This window comes from Lethenteron reissneri, chromosome 17, assembly GCF_015708825.2.
Source record: "Lethenteron reissneri isolate LAM-NWPU_2019-01 chromosome 17, ASM1570882v1, whole genome shotgun sequence".
Taxonomy (NCBI): domain Eukaryota; kingdom Metazoa; phylum Chordata; class Hyperoartia; order Petromyzontiformes; family Petromyzontidae; genus Lethenteron; species Lethenteron reissneri.
Genome location: NC_083795.1, coordinates 11,804,841 through 11,825,858, shown reverse-complemented (window position 1 = coordinate 11,825,858; position 21,018 = coordinate 11,804,841). Strand labels below are relative to the sequence as shown.

The 21,018-nt window shown below is 48.0% G+C and overlaps 1 protein-coding gene across 2 annotated transcripts; it reads right to left on the bottom strand.

Annotated features, from left to right (window-relative positions):
- Positions 1-1,525: 1,525 nt before the first annotated feature.
- LOC133343491 (protein phosphatase 1 regulatory subunit 3C-B-like) lies at positions 1,526-9,186 on the bottom strand. Of its 2 annotated transcripts, none has more exons than XM_061553148.1 (2): positions 8,423-9,186; positions 1,526-5,934 (listed from the first exon to the last, which is right to left on the bottom strand). In XM_061553148.1, exons 1-2 carry the CDS (start codon positions 8,434-8,436, stop codon positions 4,878-4,880), a joined length of 1,071 nt encoding a protein of 356 aa, XP_061409132.1. In that variant the 5' UTR covers positions 8,437-9,186; the 3' UTR covers positions 1,526-4,877. The 2 variants fall into 2 exon arrangements, with proteins under 2 accessions (XP_061409132.1, XP_061409133.1); XM_061553149.1 differs by having other exon boundaries at positions 9,079-9,172.
- Positions 9,187-21,018: the final 11,832 nt, after the last annotated feature.

Genomic DNA, 21,018 nt, shown 5'->3' with positions numbered 1-21,018 from the left:
GGTCAATCATAGGTAGGGAAAAGCTACAGGAAGGCAACAACACCGATAGTTGGGGGAAGGTAGGTCCACACTGTGGGGCCAGCAGAGGGAAATGTGACCTCTCATCAAGCGAAGTTTGACTGCGGACTTCGACAGAAAGATGAGAGGGGTAGAATGAGATGAATGAGGATGGTTAGGCAGGGATGAGTTACGGTGGCGAAGTGTCATTTCTTCCGCCTGTTATACAGGAGGTCGTGGGTTTGTTCTGACCCCGATGCGTGGATATTTGGAGCTTGCATGTTTTCTCCCTGTGGTCGCGTGGATTTTTTCCTCCAGGTCCTGCGGTTTTTCTCTCCACATTTAGAAACATGCATTTGGCTCCGATACATTTTAATGTGATAAGAAACTTTGTTGATGAGCTAACATTTGTAGCCAGGTTACTTCTGAAAAAGAGCTATATAGCTTCGTGGACCTTATCTCGTAAAATAAAACGTTTATGGGGCCTCTTGAAGACAGAGTACAATCATGAAACTTATCCAGGATTGTATTGGAAGGGTTTAACAATGCCACATTAGTATGTAATTTACCTATGTATATATTGTAACAAAACATATCAGCACACAAGGAATCTTCTGCATCTATCATGAGCATAATGATTAATGTTAAATGATGCGTAATTAAACGCTTATTTGTAAAATACGTGGTTATATTGTACTCCTACTATAATGCATTGCTGTTCCATGGATTTGGCTCACTGAATAAGTGGAGGCTGGTGTGGTCGAACGGTGGTATATTTTTCAAAACCTAGGCTTTCCCCAACTAAAGCCTATTACAAACTACGTTAGAGTAGGTCAGTGTATTCTCATGTCACAGTCAAACCCGTCAAGAAATTGTGCTTGCAGCATCCAAATCCATGCACCATTAGTGGGATAGTGCTTCCTTGTAAACATAATATCCAGACTAATGAAAAAAAATATGAAACCATTAAAAAAACCACAAGCACAGGGGAAATGTGTATTCAACTCGTGATAAAATCCTAGTGAATGCAAATCCTGTGTATAACAGGCACATAGCTAGCTGCAAGTTGTCGAAATTGGGACGTTATGTTCTTGTTCAAGTATTGCTACACTGCGTCTGGATTTGCAAAATTATACATGCAACTACAGTTTATGTAACTTTCAGCTGTAAGTTGAAATACATTTGGGACATTAAGTATGTCCTTGTTCAATTGAGTTACAAAACGTGCAACTACTGTTCATGTAACTTGTGGTTAAAGTCATTTACAGACTTGTACACAGGCAGGAAGTGTAACGATTTGTTATACTCGTAATTAATTGAATTGTCACAGTTCAGCATTGCGATTGGTTTAAAGAATCAATTGGAACACTGGTAAGTGGAGCGGCTTCTGGTGGCTGGAGGGATCACGTGACACCACGAATCAATGATGAAAAAAATCCTAAACATATTCCCACGTAAGTCAATGCATGGAAGATATTAAATCGATGAAGTAAGGTCTCATTAGCCCATAATACACACGCGCACAGGATAACATCACCTTCCTTTATTTAAATCACTGTACAACAAACCATTAAACGTAAACACAGCCACAGAAAACCCTATTGTGAAAGCTAAACCAAAAACAAACATTCAAACAGAAGTATCCTTTTTGTGAATATAAAAGTCTCAATCAGTAACCTATTGCACAGTGTACAGTCATTACATCCCTCTAGTTTCACAGTTAAACATAAAAAAAAATCTGGTACAGGATGGCAAAAATGACAACTCATGAAAACCTATAAGTTACGCACAAATTTGAGAGGTGGTTGTATAGTACAATAGCCAATAACCACACATTACTTTCTGGGTTTCTGTAATATGGCAGCCTATGTAAGATGGGACTACCCAAAAGGCACAGGGTGATAGGCACGATTTCATGGAGCCAACTTTTAAAGTCTCAGGTTAGAATTGAGATCCGGTAAAGCATTATAAGAGCCCCCCCACCCCACCCCGTACAAAATTACCTTAATCTGCACTGGTGTTGCAGTGGGTGTTCAAATACGAAATGATGCAAACCCGACACCGACATGAGTTTCCACTTTTGGCATCAAGTAAGGCGCACACGCCAAACGGACTGCGAGAGCCAAGTATCCATTTACCAATGCGCTCCGCAGCACTAAATTTACTTAACACCCATTTGTTAGGCTTTAAATAGTTGAGTTGAAATCTAGATTACACAAGAGAACACGAGAAAGGAAATATTGCAGATTTCTCTGGCATGTGCACTTACTCGGTGGACCTTCACTTGGCTCTGCGCTTGATAAACATAATTTATTTCAAACGCCAGTCAGTTCTGTTATACCAGCTTCGCTTTTGTGACCAATGCCAACTTATAAAAGCATGTAATACCCAATTTAACTGGAAAAGCCAGTGTGATAACTTCTAAAACTACGTCAAGTTTAGTTTCGCCATAGAGCATTACATTTCAATTGCACCACCGTTTTGTTGCACTTAATAAAAAAAGCATATTTATATAATTTTCTAAAGCCTACGCAGTACCACTGCTTTTTTCCCCTCTCAAGCTTATTTCGCTAAGGTTACGGACATTAGGTCTTGCGACAACACAATTCTTAGGCCAAATGTCACTGCCCCACTGCTAACATTCCCTTACATATCCTATACAATACTGTGCCAACTCCCAAATAATCCCAGGGTGGTTGTTTTGGCAGTAGCTAAAACAAAACCACACACACACACCCGTACCATCAACTGGTGATTCAATATCGATATTGCTGAATAATTTTCAAGCACAAGACACCATCAAGTTAATACAGGAGAGCAAACCAATCCTAAAATGTTTATAAAGATTGCAAAGCACTCTGCTGATGAGAAATCAAATATATTTTGAGAATTAAAAAAGTAAAACATCGTTCCTATAAACGCAGCAATATGAAACCCTCCTTTTGCGCTTGCATCTCCTGTATGTGAATACACTCATTAAAACCGAGTTATTATTACGTGACGTGTAGTGCACACCACACTCATGAAAATGAGTGGGGTCCTTCAATATGAAGGAAACATGACATTCCTGTACATTATGCCCTCATACATGCAACGACCTGTTTTAAAGTCCCGAATATCCTGCTCCACAACAAAACTAACCAAGCAATTCACTTGCGAAATAGCCCGATTAGTATACAGTAGTGTGCAAACGCTTCATGCAAATTTAAGGAAGCTTCCTACTGCATTTACCAATGTATGTTGAACTTCTTTCGCACCGTACGTAGCCAACCCTGCTAATTGGAGTTGTCCAAGAGCATTATGTACAATACAGTAGCAAAATCATGTTGCTCAAGCTAGCAACTTTTATCTTTCTAAAAAGGCACTGCTAGGCTTAATCTGGTAGCTGCTCGTTATGTACTTGTACTTAAAAGTTTCTATACACATGCTCTGAGACTTGTAGAGTCCTTTTCAGTTCCATCCGGATGGCTTATTTACAGTTGCTATCACGACATAAATAACATTAACTCCGTAACACTAACACCCTTCATCGGAAGTTCTTTGTTTTTTCAAACATTACCAGACACAAGGCAATTCTGAAACAATAGGCGAATGTATAATTAACACACTTTGTTTGGTAATTCATTATTGACGCACGGCACGTTATTGAACACGCTTGTGTTTGAGAACTCAGTCGGGTTATGCACGGCGTGTTTAGGTAGTTTGTGTATCTGCTCAACCGGTTTTGCTTTGCACGGTCTCCTTCGTTTCCGACGGGCGGCGGGGGGGACAGCCACAAACATGAACGGCTCTTAACAGTTCCGAGGCTGGAATAACATTTACACAGTAACATCCACAGTATAAGTGGCATGCCAAGTCAGTCATTTGCGCTCAACTGTACCGCAAGTGGCCGCTAAACAAACCCTCTCGCAAGAGGAATCATTCGGACACGCGACGCTGCTTGAAATGGGTGGCTGAGGAGCAGAGGCTTGCGCACCGAAGACATGGGGGGGGGGGGTGCGATGGAGAGAGCTGCAAGGTCATATTTTACAACCGCGTACAGACTTTTCATTGAGGACAATCTTATTTTAAAACAATCCTCTCAAATGTCTGCAAAGGATTGGTCATTAGACAATGAACAAGAAGTAAAAACAGATAATCCACATAATGTGTATTAAAAGACCTCTTGGTATGCATGGAATAGCAAGCAGTGTGGGGCCTCTGGTTAATAACTGAGACACAATGCATGCTCCAGATGTCACATGGGCAAAAGGCTTGGTGTATAAGCACCTTAACCATTTGGAGCAAGCAGCAATGTCCAACGTCCACTTTTTACCCAATCACATTCTAATGAACAGTCCTGGGAGATACCATCAGTTTTCTTGAAACTTCCAATAGAGAAAGCGACTCTCATAGCAATTCATTGTGGAAAAAATATTGAGAAAATAATTAACCATTCCATGATGCACTCTTCAAAATGCGACGCAATGACCTTATGGCTCGAGTTCATCAATATTTAAACGTAAAAAACGTAGTGAGCCTTTTGAAAAGCCCAACACTCGGTGCTCTGTGCATGATTGTGACTTCATTTTCATTACATAGTTATTAAAATCGCTAGATTCCAATGCATTATAATCTGAAGCAACCACAATGTCTGCAGCTGCTTTAAGTGGCACGTCAAAAACGCACGCTTTGCGTGGGTGCTCAAAGCAGGCCTGGGACACACCGTGCAGCTGGGGAATTACAAAGCGCACAGGCAGCCTGCGCATACACACCCAACGATTAGGGTTCATTCACGCTAGTGGCACGGTGCCCCGGAGTCGTGACGCACGTTTGAAAAGCCTCCTCCGCCCTCGATGCTCAATCAGCACATGCCGACAACTTTTAATTAAAACATTCCACTAATAATATGGGTTTTGATTCTTGAACCCGTTCCAGCTCTGCCACTCGGGGAACAATCCCTGCGCGATGCGAGGGCTCCCGTATAGGTCGCACTCCACCTCCGGGCGTTTCTCGTATCGGCTCAGCCTCCCCACGGTGGCGTTTGCTCGCTCCGCCTCCTCCTGCCGATGATCCTGGCCCTTGTCAAACCCCCCCGCCGCCTTCCACGACGAGGCGGAGGAGACGTGCGCCAGCCGGTAGTTGCTGCCGCCGTTGTTGTCCCAGTGTTCGGTCCCCGAACACGTGTATCTGATGCAGAACTCGACGCGCTCGTGGGGTGACACGTGGCACGGCGTCTCCACCTGGAACGAGAACGTGTCCGTGTCCGAGCCTCCGTACGCGTCGTGCAGGAAGCAGCACTCCACGTTCGTGCTGCTCTTCCATGTGTCGAAGGTGATGCGCAGGACGACCGTCTTCTCGAAGCCCAGGTTCTTCACCTTGATGGTGCCCGAGAGGACGCGCTCGTTCAGCAGGCAGTTCTCCAGGCTCACCATGTTGCCGTTGAGGCGCCTGCGGAAGTCCAGGTAGTCGGCCGATGGCTGTGCAAAGTCCAGCACCAGCCTCCCGCTTGCACCGCCCATGCCGTTCCTTTTGATTTCTGGCGCCAGTTTGGACACCACCTCCTCGAGGTGCAGTTCACTCAGCTCGAACTGGAGCAGCTCAGGACAAGGGTCCTCCAGTTCCGAGAAAAGACGCACGCTGGCCAGCGCCAGCCCACGGGCGTCGGCAAACACCACGCGCTTCTTCTTCATGCTCGCGTCCGCGGCAGCAGTGGCGGCGGTGGCGATGGAGGAGGCGCTGCTGATGCAGGAGCGCAGGGGCTTGCGCGCATTTTTCCAGCGAAACGCGGCCCGCGACTGGAAGCCGTTGGATTCTGCCTGGAAGGACGCCGGCAGAAATCCGCGCAGAGGAGGCGACGGGGCAAAGTACAGGGTCATGGCGACATCGCACATGGGCATGATGAAGGGCGACGAGGTGTGCAGGTGGGATGGAGGCAGGACTTGCAGCACTCTGGCACTGCAAGAAAAGACATGGGCGGGGGAGAAGGAAGAGAAATGTTACACCTTTGTCAGCGGATTAAAACTGCTGAGGGCAGCGAATGGGGGTCAATGTTTCCCAACCTTGCTCCCACCCCAAAACTACAGTAGTAATAATAAAAAAAACAAAAAACTTTGCCCACCGTGACGCACCACCACTCTTCTGAGGCACGTAGTCATGTTCGTCGAAGAAGCAGATTTATAAGACGATAATACCTTTAACGCTATCATGCTTACCATAAAAAATGTAATGCATTTACAATGGATGCACAAACTCAAAATCCTGACGAAACCCAAACGTCAACAATACAATTATGGCTTTCAGAAGGTAGCTTTAGGTAGAACACCATTGTTACAAAAAATGGGTTGTACAATCTTTCCCTGCCCTCCCAAGCCACAAAACCCACTAGCTTCATACCAGTATTGCTTTTGGCTTATGTCACCCAGCTTCCAATGTTTTGTGCCAAATGGACTCCCCCCAAGCCTCTCGCTCAACTGGATAACTAAACAAAATACCCACCCCTGAATGATCAAATAACACCTACTTTCACGGCAATATCTCTCCCATAACGATCACTGGACCGTTGCAAAAAAGGAGCCCTTATAGCATTTAAATTGATGCCATTACACAGAGCAGGGCATTAATGAAACGTGCCAACGCTTGCAAGTCACGGCAAGTGATTTTGCGCAATTCCCCCAGCAATGGCTCACTTTTTCGCAGCTGGTTCACTTGGGTTTGTGATCCCACTCTTCGTTTAACGCAAGACGCCGTGAGGTATTTCTCATTAAAATAAGATTTGCGCGTGTGATTTTTTAAACTGGTTTTGCATTCTTTGCCGTCCATGCCAGCGTGGAGAATGATCTTTACCGCTTGCTATATTTGAGAATTGTCTTAGTCCACTGCAGCAGGGTAAAGCGATTCTGAATTTCCAGTTTTTCAGGTTTTCAAATGAAACTGTGTCAAGTACAACTCTGCAAAAACACGTACTGTACGTCCGTATATATAGCCTGTTATTTCTAAATAGAGTCGAGTGGTGACTCAAGTTCGATTCCCAGCCATGGATAACAAGAGTGACGAGTGATACCTGAACCAAACATGCCCCCTACCCCAACCCACCACTGACCAGAGGTTAAACTACAGTGTCGTGAAACCGACACGACTGCCACGGAATGGGGGGGGGGGGGAGACCTTTATCCTGCAGTGGATTGACAGTGTCTTAAATGACTTATTACTCGAGTGGTAGTATTTGTGTCAATAAAAGCCACAACATTCGAGTGATCTTGGACTCTTTAAAGTGAAGTGTCTACACTCAAATCTAACCTCGCCTGGAACGAGTTAAATATCACTGGCAGCAGATACACAGCACTGCCAACAAGGACATCTGCTGCCTTCCGACTAAAAGTTATTGATGCACGACTGAAGCTTGTTGTGTCAACTTATACTTTGGATTATAGCTTCTTTACAATTTAAATGACTACACGAATATCTACCGTGTGTCAGACCCATTTGCCTCTGGGGTGCAGACTGGTGTTAATGAAACCAATTTTACACGAATAGCACCACATTGTATGTTAGGCGCGAGAATGCGTTGGTGTCTAAGGAAGTGGATGGTAATTGGTGGGGCGGTTAATTCGAAAATCCCACACCACCCAACCCCGTGCGATGTGACCTTAATGGACTTTAACCAAGTTTCAACAGACTGGCGCAGTATGCAATTCCATATAACTCGTTATTATTATTATTGCACAGATATGGCGCTGTTGCAATTGTGGTATTTAGATAAAGCCAGTGAGTAACTTGTATGTAATGTATATTTGCGAGTATACTGTCGATAATGACAAAACGCTTATCAACGGTTCATGCGTACAATGTGTTCAGAGTTCATGTAAACGCACAACTTTAAAAGTTTCACACACCTTTTGTTAATTCTCATTTTAGAATTGGTTAAGTAACACAAATGCTTACATTAACCGCCGGGCAGACCAAGGGGTTTCCTGAATCACGAATTATGGTCAACTTTTAAACAAACAAAAATCAATCCACTGCTGGACGAAATGAGGACCTGCCCCCCCCCCCCCGCATCCTGCAGGTTGTGGGAGGTTATTTGACCATACTTCACCACGCAGGTCAAGGGGGCGTATAGGCGTTGGAGCATATGTAATCCAGTATAACAAAGAGTTTCGACGACGTTACCCTGCACAAACCCTGTTTTAAAACATGCCCAGCTCCACACAACACAAAATCAATCCACTGCTGGATGAAGTGCCCCTATCCCTCCCAGCATCATGCGCGTGTTGCGAGAGGTCTATTTGACCATACTTCACCACGCTGGTCAGTGCAGTGGGTTAGGCGAGAGCGGGTTGGTGTACGAATACAGCAACAACGGAAACACAAAGCAGCGTCGGGAAAAGAGCATCAGCATCATCATCAGCACCACAATTCTAGCACAACGCAAAGTTCGCATTACCTGGAGCAGTGCATGCTCTGTCGGTAGCCGCAGCAGAGGAACGACTCCTTCCCCAGGTCCTCTCCTCCTCCTCCTCCTTCCTCCCGGAGATCTCTCGCCGGAGTCGGCGAGCTTCTATCGCAGGGGACTCCCTCTCTCGTCACCCTTTGGTGGACTCGACTCGCTCACCCTTCGACCCCACGGCGGCGCTCACGAAGCAAACTGGGTGGTGGTGGTGGTGTTTTAAAGCGTCGGCGTCTCAAGACGTCGTGTATATCCGCCTCCTCTCCCTTACCCCCACCACTTTCTCAAGTCGCCGGTATCTAAAATCGCCGCTCCATCGCCGTCCGCACATTAACAAAGTACCGAGCGCGGGTTCCTCCAAGTGCGCTGCTGCTGCTGCCGCTACGGAGTTGTCGTCTTTGTTTGCCACTCAAAGCTTTTGTTTCTCTTATAGCGCACACACGCTGGGGTTAGATGTGCTTGGAGTTGGGGGTGGGGTGGGAGAAACACCGCGGCACACACACACACACGTGTGCTGCTGCTGCGCAACACAAACCGGACTAAAGAAACCCGGCCGAGAGGTGAGACGGCGTGGTGGGTTTTTACTCACAGGGCGATACGAGCTTAAAAAAAAAGCCTCTTTGAGGAGGGGAAGGAAGGACTGTGAGACGGACCTTTTTTGAAATCTCGCTCGGGCAGAGGGGGTTGCGTCGCGACTTGCGTAGCCTCCCCTCGCCACAGGCTCAGCTTCTACTGCCCCCCGACCACGACCACCTCGCAAGCTCGCGGACCTCCTCCCCGCCGCTCCTCTTTATGAGCTCCGCGGATCAGCGGCCGAGCACGCGGACAGGGCGCGCGAGCCAATCGCAGCGCGCCTCGCGACGCGCGCGCGGCCAATGGGCGAGGGCCGAGCGCGTGCGTGGGCGGTTCGCTGCGCGCCGGGGGGGGGGGTGGTGGGTGGGGTGGGTAGGGTGGGGGGTGGGTAGGGTGGGGGGTGGGGTGGGTGGGGGGCAAGAGGAAATGCGTGCGTGCGTGTGTGTCTATAAGGTGGTGGTTGTGTGTGTGTTGGGTTGTTATAGATGGTGAGCGCTCTGTGTGTGTCTTTAAGGTGGTGGTGGTGTGTGTATGTTGGGGTGTTATAGATGGTGAGCGCGCTGCGTGTGTCTATAAGGTGGTGGTTGTGTGTGTGTTTATAAGGTGGTTGTGTGTGTGTGTATGTTGGGGTGTTATAGATAGTTAGCGCGCTGCGCTACGAACCCAGCAAAATCCGAGTTTGGTTCCCGCTCACCGGCCAACACCACCGGTGACGATTATCCTGAACCGGTCATGGGCCTCCCCTAGGTCGACTCAGCCTCGAAATGAGTATCTGGTGCGGTGTGTAAAATCATCGCCACTGGGGAGACAAAGGCGGTCTGGCATGGTACTGACCACTCATCCCCTCGTGTGCCGTGCCGGCCTTCATAGGTGCTCGCTAACAGCACTTGCCCCTACAGTCTGTTAAGGCTATACGGGGATTTTGTTGTCTTTGTCTTTAGGGGAGGTGGTGGTTAGGAATGTGTGGAGGTGATGGTAGGGTGGCGATGGTGCGGTGGTGGAAGGGTTTATGGTGATTGCGGAGTTGATGGTAAGGCGATGGGGTGGTTGAGTTGATGGTGATTGGAGGTGATGGTCAGGAAGTGAGGTGTTTATGGAGGTGGTGATGGGATAGTGGAGTGGTTTATGGTGGTGGAGGATCTGTGGGACGCCACGATGGCGAGATGTTAACTCCCTCGCCTGGTATGCAGGATGTCATGGGTACGATCCCGACCCTGACGACTGCTGTATATTTGAAGTTTGCGTATTTCTCTCCCCGTGGTCGCGTGCATTGTTGTGTATCAGGGTCCTCCGGGTTTTCCCTCCACATTTAAAATAAACGTACATTCAGATTATCTGGCTGATATAAACGTCCACGTGATCGATAATTTGTGGCCAGGTCGCTTCTGAAAAAGTGCTCCAGAGCTCAATGGACCTTACCTGGTAAAATAAAAAAGTTGTATTGTTTAGTGTGGTGGTGGGGGGGGTGTGAGTAGGTGGTGGTGCTGATGGAGGGTGGGGGGGGGGGCTTGCAGAGTTCATGGCAGGAAATTTGTGGGTGCGATGATGGACGTGTGTTGTTGGTGGTGCTTAGTGGTGGAGTGGTTGTGATGGTGCCGGTGTTGATAGAGGACAGAAGCAACCAGAACTGCTGCATGACCCTACCCACACACACCCAATACCCAGCCTTGCAGCACAGCGAACTCTGTGACCCTGAGTTATGAGAGCCACCCCCAATACCACCACCAACACCACCACCAACACCACCACCACCAACACCACCACCACGAGAAGCAACTTTACATTTGAATAGAGAATACAGTACCTTCACTCACACACACAGACGTTTACATGTGTTACGCATTCACACACATGCAAAACACATTCACAATTATACATACAATCACAAAGACACCCCCGTGTAGCCTTAACAACATTTGGAGCAAGGATTGTTAGCGAGCACCTATGGTACACGAGGGGTGGGCGGCCAGCACCACGCCCGACCGCCTTTGTCTCCCCGCTGGGGAGACAAATACACAAACATTCGCACATCTAAACAGTGAGTTGGCATAGTTACATCCACACACTCACATACACTCCTGGAATGTGCCCCCCCCCCACCCCAATGGGGGTGGAATGTGCCCCCCCTCCAATGATCCGATCGAAATCCCTAATTTCGATCGGATCTTTGGGGTTTATTAGTAATAAATCGGCATTTTGCGACCACCACTGCCACTGTGTAGCATATTATTATGTGCCAGGGACTCTATGAGATGATAGGACAATAGTCTGAGTCCATAATTGGCAATAAGTACCGGCAAAGCAGTTATAAGTGACTCTCACAGAATTGTGCGTAGTTGCGTAGACAGTGCACGACTTCCCTGAAGGCATTCACCTTCAGCGAGCGCGATGCCGATCACACGACGCGGTTCGAATTCGACCTTCGATCGACGGCTGCGCCATCGCCGCACACGGGTCGAATAAAAAGCAAGGGACAAGTCCTTGCTTACTAACAACTCCTCTATCATTTTTCATTGCTGGAGGGGTTGGCCCCCGTACCTAAAAATCCTGGCTCAGTCATTGCCTGCACACGTGTTCATATAATTCATATGCAAATAGTATGCATATGCATTTTCACATGCTAATGCACGCACATTCATTCACAAAGTTACATGCGCAGTGCATTGACAAAGTCTTTTACACAAATATATACACAGTCGCGTACACTTCCAGCCACACATACCTAGAGTCACATATATAGTCACACACACTCTCCCATCACCTCCAATACACACACACCACACTCACCACGATCACTCAAACACAACACGATCACACGAATTAGTCACACAACCACCACATCCTAACCGTGCACATTAACTCTCTTACAAAGACAAATATCCCACTCATAGCCTTGACACACTGTTGGGGCAAGTGCTATGAGCGAGCACCTATGAAGGGCGGCATGGTAGGATGGCCAGCAACACGCCGACCGCCTTTGTCTCCCCAGTTACGATGTTTACACTCCGCACCAGGTACTCATTTGAGGCTGAGTCGACCTCGCGGACGTCCAGGACCGGTCCAGATAATCGCCAGGTTCGTAACGCGGCGAGCTCACGGCTACCATACCGCTCCCCACAACCACCACCACCGCACCACACACCCCTCTGTCACCACCCATGCACTCTCCCACCCTGTATCCCAGTACCACGAGATAAACCCAGTGCCCCCCTCCCACAACCTCCCCATTTGAGGCCCCTCTCGGAATGGCAGGGACATGCTCGAGGCCCGCATGTGCGTCACTGCCCAGGAAATTCATCAGGGGCCACTGAACCATACCCCCCCCCACCCCGGTTGATCGGTCAATTGTTGCACTCGCTCGCTTGTGTGTATCGGGGCAGACGAAGAATTTTTTGGGAGCAAAGATTATGTAAATACAAAACGAATGTCCACTTCAGTGTTGCAGTGTTTTTGTTTTAACTCGGCCAAAACACGTCACTGCGAAGGGATGATAGCCAACGTCACAATCGGGATCTTCATGATGACCGGAGGAATCCGATGAGCTATGAAGCTCTTTTTCTTCACAGATGTCCATTATGTGCGAGTCAGCACATTACAACAGCATACAATACAACAAACGATAAAAGTGCAAAAAAGGTGAGCAAGTCACGAAATAAAAGATAATTAGATTATATACGTTCGATTTATCAAGCTTGGGAAAAGCAGCAAAAATGACCTGAAAACAGTCCCACACCACGGCAGGAACAACAGCAGAGCAGCAGCCAACAGAATGGCAGGCGTTCGCGAGCACGTCCGTTGAGGAGAAGGAGCGATTAAATAAGTTCACTTGCAGGTACCAATTGGATTGGTGCGTGGACAGGATCGCGAGAGGAGGTGGTGGTTGAGGAGGCCTTCAACCAGCAGTGGATCTATCACGGCCGATAAGGATAACGGGAGATTGGCCATTTCAGATTTTGTAATGTTTATTGCTCTATGCAAACAAACGTGGAACGGATTGAACAGTTGCAGCTGGGGGAAATATGTCGTGGCGCTCCACGTGTTTGGTTTTCAGTTTATGTTTTCAGCTGTTTACCTTCATGAGCAGATGCAAGCCAAACCCAACCCCCATGCAACTTCCGGCAGCTTTAAAAACCCCTTTCAGTGTGGACGAACCCTACCCGATGCAAACTATCAAGGGGGGTGGGGAGGGTGTTTTTGTTAATTGGCAGCATATTAACAGACAACGCGAATACAAACATCACTGCATGGTAATCATCCCTTCGAGAGTCATCATCATCACTCTGAATGACTCCCAGATTAGGGCGGTTGCAAATGACACACGTCATGGCATTTAAATGTAATGGCTAATTTGACCGTAGCCACAGACGAGCGAATGGATGAATGCGTGGCATCTTGCGAAGATTCCTGTAAATTGCAAGCCAAGGGGAAATATGGAGCCGTGGCTTGAGTCACAATGCTGCGATGCTTTTGAAAACGACCGCCTCATCAATTATGAAACGCGTGGGGGATCTCATCTCGAATTTTACAACTTCAGAACGTGGCGACCGAGTTGACATGGGAGCCGTTTGTTCGCATTGCTGATGCGCTTTTCCACGACGGAATACAGAACGCGAGACTCGCAACCAACCGGAACGCACTTTGGCGACGTAAACCACCAGCACTCATCCCCGCACCCCTCCGATAACCACGTTTTGGCTACGTACGGTGCGAAAGAAGTTCAACATACACACACACCCCACCACGGCAGGGCCCACACTGAATACAACACTCTGACGGCGTCTCCTGCAATAAACCTGAGTCTCACACTTTCCCGACACAAGTGGTCCCCCAAGGTTTCTGGACCCGCTGACCACTGTCAACCATCAAACGATTGTTTGCGGAGCACTAAACAGTAAAAAAAACAAATACAGTGCTTCGTGTGAGAAAAATAAGAGTATCTGCAAGAGTTCTGTGGTCTGCACTCTCTCCACATGGCCCTGCAGAGCATCGTCGGTCCAAATAGCACACGGTGAGAACCAACGCTCAACGAGAAGACAAACGCATCAGACAGAAAAGTGTATCCAGGATGGAAACAAATAAGGGTGGGTAAATGATACATGCCAAAGATAATCTCTGGACCGCAGGAGGTGCGATTGTGACCATAGAATCTATCATCCCATCATGCCTTGCGTGTCACGTGACTTCTCCGTACTGCGTGGACAATGCAAAAACAGACCACAAACCACGTAACCAAAAATGAGAGTTAAAATTGTGGCCGTGTTATTTTAGAAATTGGCAACAGCAGCACAATGATATTTCCGTGTACCGGTTTTATTATTATCAGCACGAGTATATTACAGTCTCGCCATCGGTGTTTCCAGCAGACAAGTGGACCGCATACTAATGCGAGAAGAGTAGAGAGGGTGAGGGCAAGTGGACAATGAAGACAATGCCCTTACTGTCCTGCATGTGTGAGCTGGCTTCCACCGCTAAATGGCACAATTGGTTATGTTTAAATCAGCCTCTGACAAATTCACGCTGAATGTGCCCGGTCTCGTCAGATTTCGGAAGCTAAACAGGTGTGAGCGTGGTTAGTACCTGGATGGAGACCACCACAGTTGTAGTATGTAGTAAGCTCGGGCAGCGAGATGGCCAATTGATTATTGCATCTATCTGTGTGGAATTTTGAGACAATAATATGCAAGGGTTTAATCCAAGCAATATTTTGGTTTCCTCCCATACGAAGCCATGCCTCTTTTCCAAAGTACCTATTTACCTTGCTGACCATTTTGAATGTTGGACCTTTTGGGCCTGTGCTCAATAAATGTTCTACAAAGAAAACCACTACTTAATTGAATGAGCCAAACATTCACAACGCAGGACCCTCCTGAAACAAGAGTGTGGAGAATCAAGTGAGGCTTTCTTGGCTAATTAATTGGCATCATCATAATAATATGATTTTTTCCTTCTTCATGAGTCATCACTTGGAAATACATGCATCATCAGCATGGCTGGGAAGTAATTTTGGAAGTGCCCTCAATGGGTATTACAGTTCATGTCTCATAGGCACAACAGAAAAAGCACCGGGCTCTGGCTTCGGAGTCTCGGCGTGAAATGCCATGCGGGGAGGTATGAAATAAAAGCTGCTGAGCTTACCACACACGCAGCCTCAATGTCATGCGGCCACGACGACTCTTTATCATCATCATCATCATCAGCAGCAGCAGCAGCATTAGCAGCAATAATCAATCCACTGCTGGATTAAGTCCTTGCCAAGCCACCACCATCTCTCATCATCCTGCGATGCAACAACCGATCCAGCACCTGCACATTAACCGATGTTTAAGTTTATAAAATAATAACTTTCAACCAATTGTCAATTTACTGTTGGATGGAGGTGTTCCCCATTCCATGTCGGTCATGTGGGTTATTTAACCATAGTTCACCACACCAGTATAAGATGGTGCACATTTACTGTACGATGAAGAAAATAAAATATATAATGTTATTGAAAATTGCGTTGGAAACGCATCATCAATCAGCATACTTCACCACACCGGTCAATGTGGGTTGGTGAAGTCGTTGGGGAAGTTCAGATATCAATCACCCGCCAAGGATATTGGCCACGGCTGGGAACTGAATTCAGGTCGCCGGGGTTCATCGATCGCGATAACCGCTGGTCCACCAGCGTGCCACCACCGCACACCCGTTTAACTTATTGCGCGCGGTTAATTTACTCATGTCGCCAGCGCACAATGTCGTGCACGTGTGAAAACGGCTGCAAGAGATCTCGTAATTTCATGTCAGATGGCAGCCGTGTGTTTTGAGTGCTATGACTGCCACTTGACGCGGCCGAAAGGAGCAGACAGATAAATTGTACGACGATTGGACATGAACATCCCACATGTTGAAGACGAAAACGGCACCTAGATTTAAACATCCGAAGTGTCCAAGTGCGACCACGCGGAGACCACATGTTTGCGCTAGATTTTTTTTGTATTGCATTTTTCGGGAGGGGGGAATTGTACACAGTAGTGCAAAAACATGCGTTTGTATAAGTGTGTAAGCGTGTAGGAACGCACACCCGTTCACCCTGGCCACACACGCACAGACCGCTGGGGCAAGTGTCGGTACGGCACACGAGGGGGTGGGTGGCCAGAACCACGCACGGTCGCCTCGTCTCCCTCGTGAGGATGCTTACACACTGCACCAGGCACTCATTTGAGGCTGAGTCGACCTAGGGGAGGCCCAGAACCGGTTCAGATATTCGTCACTGGTGTTGGCCGAAAGTGGATATCAAACCCGGGTCGCTGGGTCTGTAGCGCAGCGCGCTAACCGCTACACTACCGCTCCCCACACACCCACACACTGCACCCACACACCCGTCGCTCATTTATGCAGGATTGTGAATTCCTTTACAGTTGTAATGCACACGGTGGAATACCATAGCAAAACCATCTTCGAGTTGAGCTGTTAAATTCTGGGATTTTCCGAATTAAAGACCATTAACTGGAATTGAAGACGCATTACAAAATAAATTCCAATCGAACATTCGGGACAGGTTTAAGTGGTGACTTGGTAACATCTGTCACGACTGGTAATCTACAGTATCACATTTTTTTCTCTTTACCACAAATGTAAACTAGACATATAAATAAAAAAAATAACGCATGCTCAGATGTGCTCGGCAAAGGCACATCAAGACCAGACTTGACCACAATGCTATGCTGGGAGGAAATTCACAGCAATTAAGAAACTGGAAAATATCCAAAAGGGAAAAATTCCTTTTTTGGAAAACAATAATAGTGCTTTGTGAATCGCCTTTTATGTAATAAAGACTAATACGCTAAGGAATGTAACGCGTCCCAGAGCACGTCCACCGAGGAGATCGAAATGTTGAAACCAGCTCATGTGCAGGCGCTCAGTTCATGGTTACATCACCGCCTCGTGAGCGATGGCTGCAGCTTTGGAGAGGCCTTCAGCCAGCAGTGGATAGATCATGGCCGCCGCTACTGCTTCTGGCAGTGAACAGAAAACTGATGTACACGAAAACTGCGCGGGAGTGGAGAGGGGAGGGCTGTGGTGATTGATTAATGGGATTTGGCTAAGAGGCCTTGGCCACTCGTCTGCCCCAGATAATCGCCCAAATAGAACTTGATTCCTCTTTGTGACGAATGCCGAACGGACAAGTGAGTGTGAGAGAATGTCGGGCACTCCGTTCGGCCTGCCAGATCTCGGTATAGCGCCCTTCGCCCTGGGGACCTAGGTAATGTTTCACAATCGGTGGCGCAAGAGACAGCCAGTGTTACGCGCGCATCGGGCGTCGGGGCCAGAGAGGGGATAATGGTTGTTCAGAGAGAAGCCATATATTAGAAATGAAGCAGATATCTTGGCAGCAGCTGTTTCGGAGTTGCGCGTGTCGAGAGAACGAGAGGGGATGGAGGAGGGGGAACACTCGCCCGGTCTGTTCGGCCGCGTGTAAAAATGATACCACACAAACCCCGTGCTCAGAGCACAGTTATTCACGCAACGCCTGAGCGAGAGAGTGATGAAACGCCAACAGTGCATTGCGAACTGCCCCATCCGTTAGCCGCTGCGTGCTGAGCGCAGAACAGGTGGCTTGTGTGGACAAATTGCACGGTGAGCTCAGCGTACGCTCGCGTCAGACGAATCGAGGGGGCTCGCGATTAGTTCGCGGTGTTTACGAAAGGTCTGGTGAACGGGTGGCCTGGTGCGTGCACCATGAGTGGTCAGCACGGTTGGCTACGTAGGGTGTGAAAGAAGTTCAAAGCACAACGGCATGTGCCGGTGTGCAACACCGGTGGTAATAACAATAAGTGGACCGTATGACATACCGACAAACGAAAAACATATATCATGCCGTGATGTAGTGTATCATGCACGTTAGATTTATGAACATACATTACATAGTATATAATGTATCAAATACATTTTAGTGCAGGGTCGCTCAGAGATTGAGAGAGTGGATCGCATTAACATGTTAGTTCAAATCCGGTTTTGGGGGGGGGGGGGGGTTGACCCATCATCCTTTTGGGGGAAGATAAAATTGGGAATGTGGAATTCCCACCATTGCCTCTGCGCGGTGCCACGGGAAATGAGCACCGATGCCTCAATGCTCATTTGAGAAGAAAATCACTTTGACTTTTAAAATGCAACCTGTAGTACATGACGTATACATATATACTGAATGCAACAGTGCAACCTTATAACAAAAAACCCCCGTTATTTCCTGTGCATGCCGTCACCTTTCCCCAACCTCAACGAATTATTTGGTGATGTTGCTTTTGGCAGTGGTGCACAAGCACACACAAACAGAATCAACGAATTGGTGAATAACACTTCCTTAAGAGAGAAATATATATAATAGGCAACGTTTCGGGCCACGGCCCTTCCTCACAGCACACAGAGAGGCCACGAGAGGGCCGCGCTGTGGGGAAGCGCCGTTACCCAAGCACTAACGCCTGTTGCATACTTTTTCTGTTTAAGGCAATATCACAGAACACACGTGTCGGGCCATTTTACCCAGACCACTTTAAACGCTGCACACGGTATTGCCCTTTATGGGGCGTTCGCGCGCCGGCCGCATACTTCAGTTCACCGCGCACCGTGCCCGCGGTGTCGAGGGGTTGCTCGTGCACTGCGAACGCGAGCGTGGATTTGCCACACGGCCTCGTCCACGTGACGCATGTGCCCTGAACTTCCTTTCGCACCAACCGTAGCTAATCGGAGGTGTGGAGGGAGGAAGGAGGGAGGAAGGGGGCAACAAGTGGCACTCAGCGTGGCTGTCGCGAGCCCCCCCTTGTTGCAAGGAATGAAACCGGCACCTCCCACCCCACCCCCCCCACCGCGCTGTCCAATGTCCGTCCCTTCCGCCGGCGCAATTGCACTGCCTGCGCCAACTCGAGAGCTCCGTGACCGAGCGTACCGTGGAGGACTTTGTCCTCAGGGGTGACCTGCCCACCGGCTGTGTGTGCGTGCGCGTGCACGCGACTGTTGCCGAGGTTATCGCAGACCCGCAGGTCGATGGGTCAGCGCTTGTCCGCGTGGTCCCGTGCAGTTGCATCGTCACTTTTACCCTGCCAAGTCTGTTTCCCGGTCTGCGCGGGCTGCCTGCCTGTCTGCCTGTCTGCCTAATGCCTGTGCTCGCCCCCAGGCATTTTTTTTTATGTGCTGCAGAAATCTACGATAACTAAACTAGAACAGACAGGCTGGGAGCAGTGCTGGTCTGTCCTCATAGGAACCGCAAGCCCCCTGATGTATCGACTTGCCACGGCAAAATTGCACTCGATACATTCTGGCATCATGTGATGCCAATAGCTGCTGAGAAGTGCACGCGCTGGGCAGTGCACACGGGGTGCAGTATTGCAGCACTGCGAGAATTGTGAGTGTCCGCATTGTTCGCACTGGGAAATCGACAGCAGTCGTATGCATTGCATGCAAAGTCTCTGTGTGAATGCATGTTTTTTTTTAATCTATACCAGGTGAGAGCCCATTGTGACCACTTCTCGTTTGACCTTGGCACACAGAGCAACACGAGTCAAAGTGTTTTCCATGCTTGTGGAAATTCCACATTCCTGTGGCTGGGTGAGTTTGTCCACAAAATGGTACTTCATTTTTATCGACCCCCCCAGAGGAATAATGGGCTGAGTCAAACGCCTACCAGAATTGCGAGCCACTCGCTCCTGCTCGGCCACCTGCTAATATAGTAAACATGTAAAAAACGTGTACGTGCACATTCAATACAAACGCTAAACAAAAAATGTTGAAAGAACAGCTAACAATATACTAAAAATAAGTGTTAAAACAGACAGATGGAACCACAGTATACAGAAAACTACGTGTCAAACGTTTACATGGCATGAAATCGCATGATGCTACGCTACAACGGGCGAGAATCTATTATGTTAGCATTCGTACGGACTTGCACATTCTATAATTGTCCATTATCGGCTGGGGAATACTTTCCACGTCTGCCTCCTGTGAGTCGAGGCTATCGCTCATTCACGTGGATGTCCTCTTGGGACACTCGCCTTTGCACGTGTGTCGCTTACGGCGCATTTAAAAAAGAAATAGCAGTTCCTTTCTTCACATTGATATCATTTATTTCCCCCCTCCCCCTCGATTTCTCAAGTCGATTCTCTTTTGGATCCATCCGCTCGTCCATACCGGGCACCGTGAACCCGCGTGCTCTCGGCTCGGCCGCTGCTGAAAAAGTAAATACGATTTTGAAAAAATAAACACATTTCATGTTGAACAGCTGCAAGCGCAGATAGAAAGAGTTCGTGCATTCACAATAGAACGAAAAAAAAACCGACAGATACAAACAACACAATCATCACGAAGGCACTATGCGTTGATGTGGAGCATTACAAATAATACATAATTCGCTTCCTATTTGTCTCTTCCATCAGCTAATGGTGGGTTTTTTTAATGTCCCCCCCCCCCCACAAGAAACAACTCACTGATGTAATTGGACAAACATCCCAGCAATACAGGTCTCTCCTGATTCTTGAGAACCACTTTGGTTTCCATGAGCAAAGAGCGTTCTTATAATTGTCCCTTAGCCGAAACATCACCTATTTGATTTACTTTCAAGGCACTGTTAGGGACGAATGCATTGCATTTTTGTTCCCATCATTATTATTGTGGTGGAGTCGCGACGCAGTGGTTAGTTCACTCCTAACCCAGCCACCTGAGTTCGATTGCCAGCCGTGGCCAACATTAGCGGCGAGCGATATCTCAACCCCTCCCTGAATCCTCCCTTCCATCAAACCCGCCACTGAGCAGCATGGCGAAGTATGTCCGAACAAACCCCACAAACCGGCACGGCGCGATTGAGCACGATTTAATATTGTAATAATTGAAACATCAAACGTACTTGTTGCACTCCTCCCGCGTCAGCAATGCTGTGCCCTCGGCACGGACGCCGTGCCTCAAGCAGAGGGTGCAGCTGTCAGCTTGCCTTCTTCACCTGGGCGTTATTCTGAGCCGTTTTCGTGACATTGATGAAGTTTCAATTT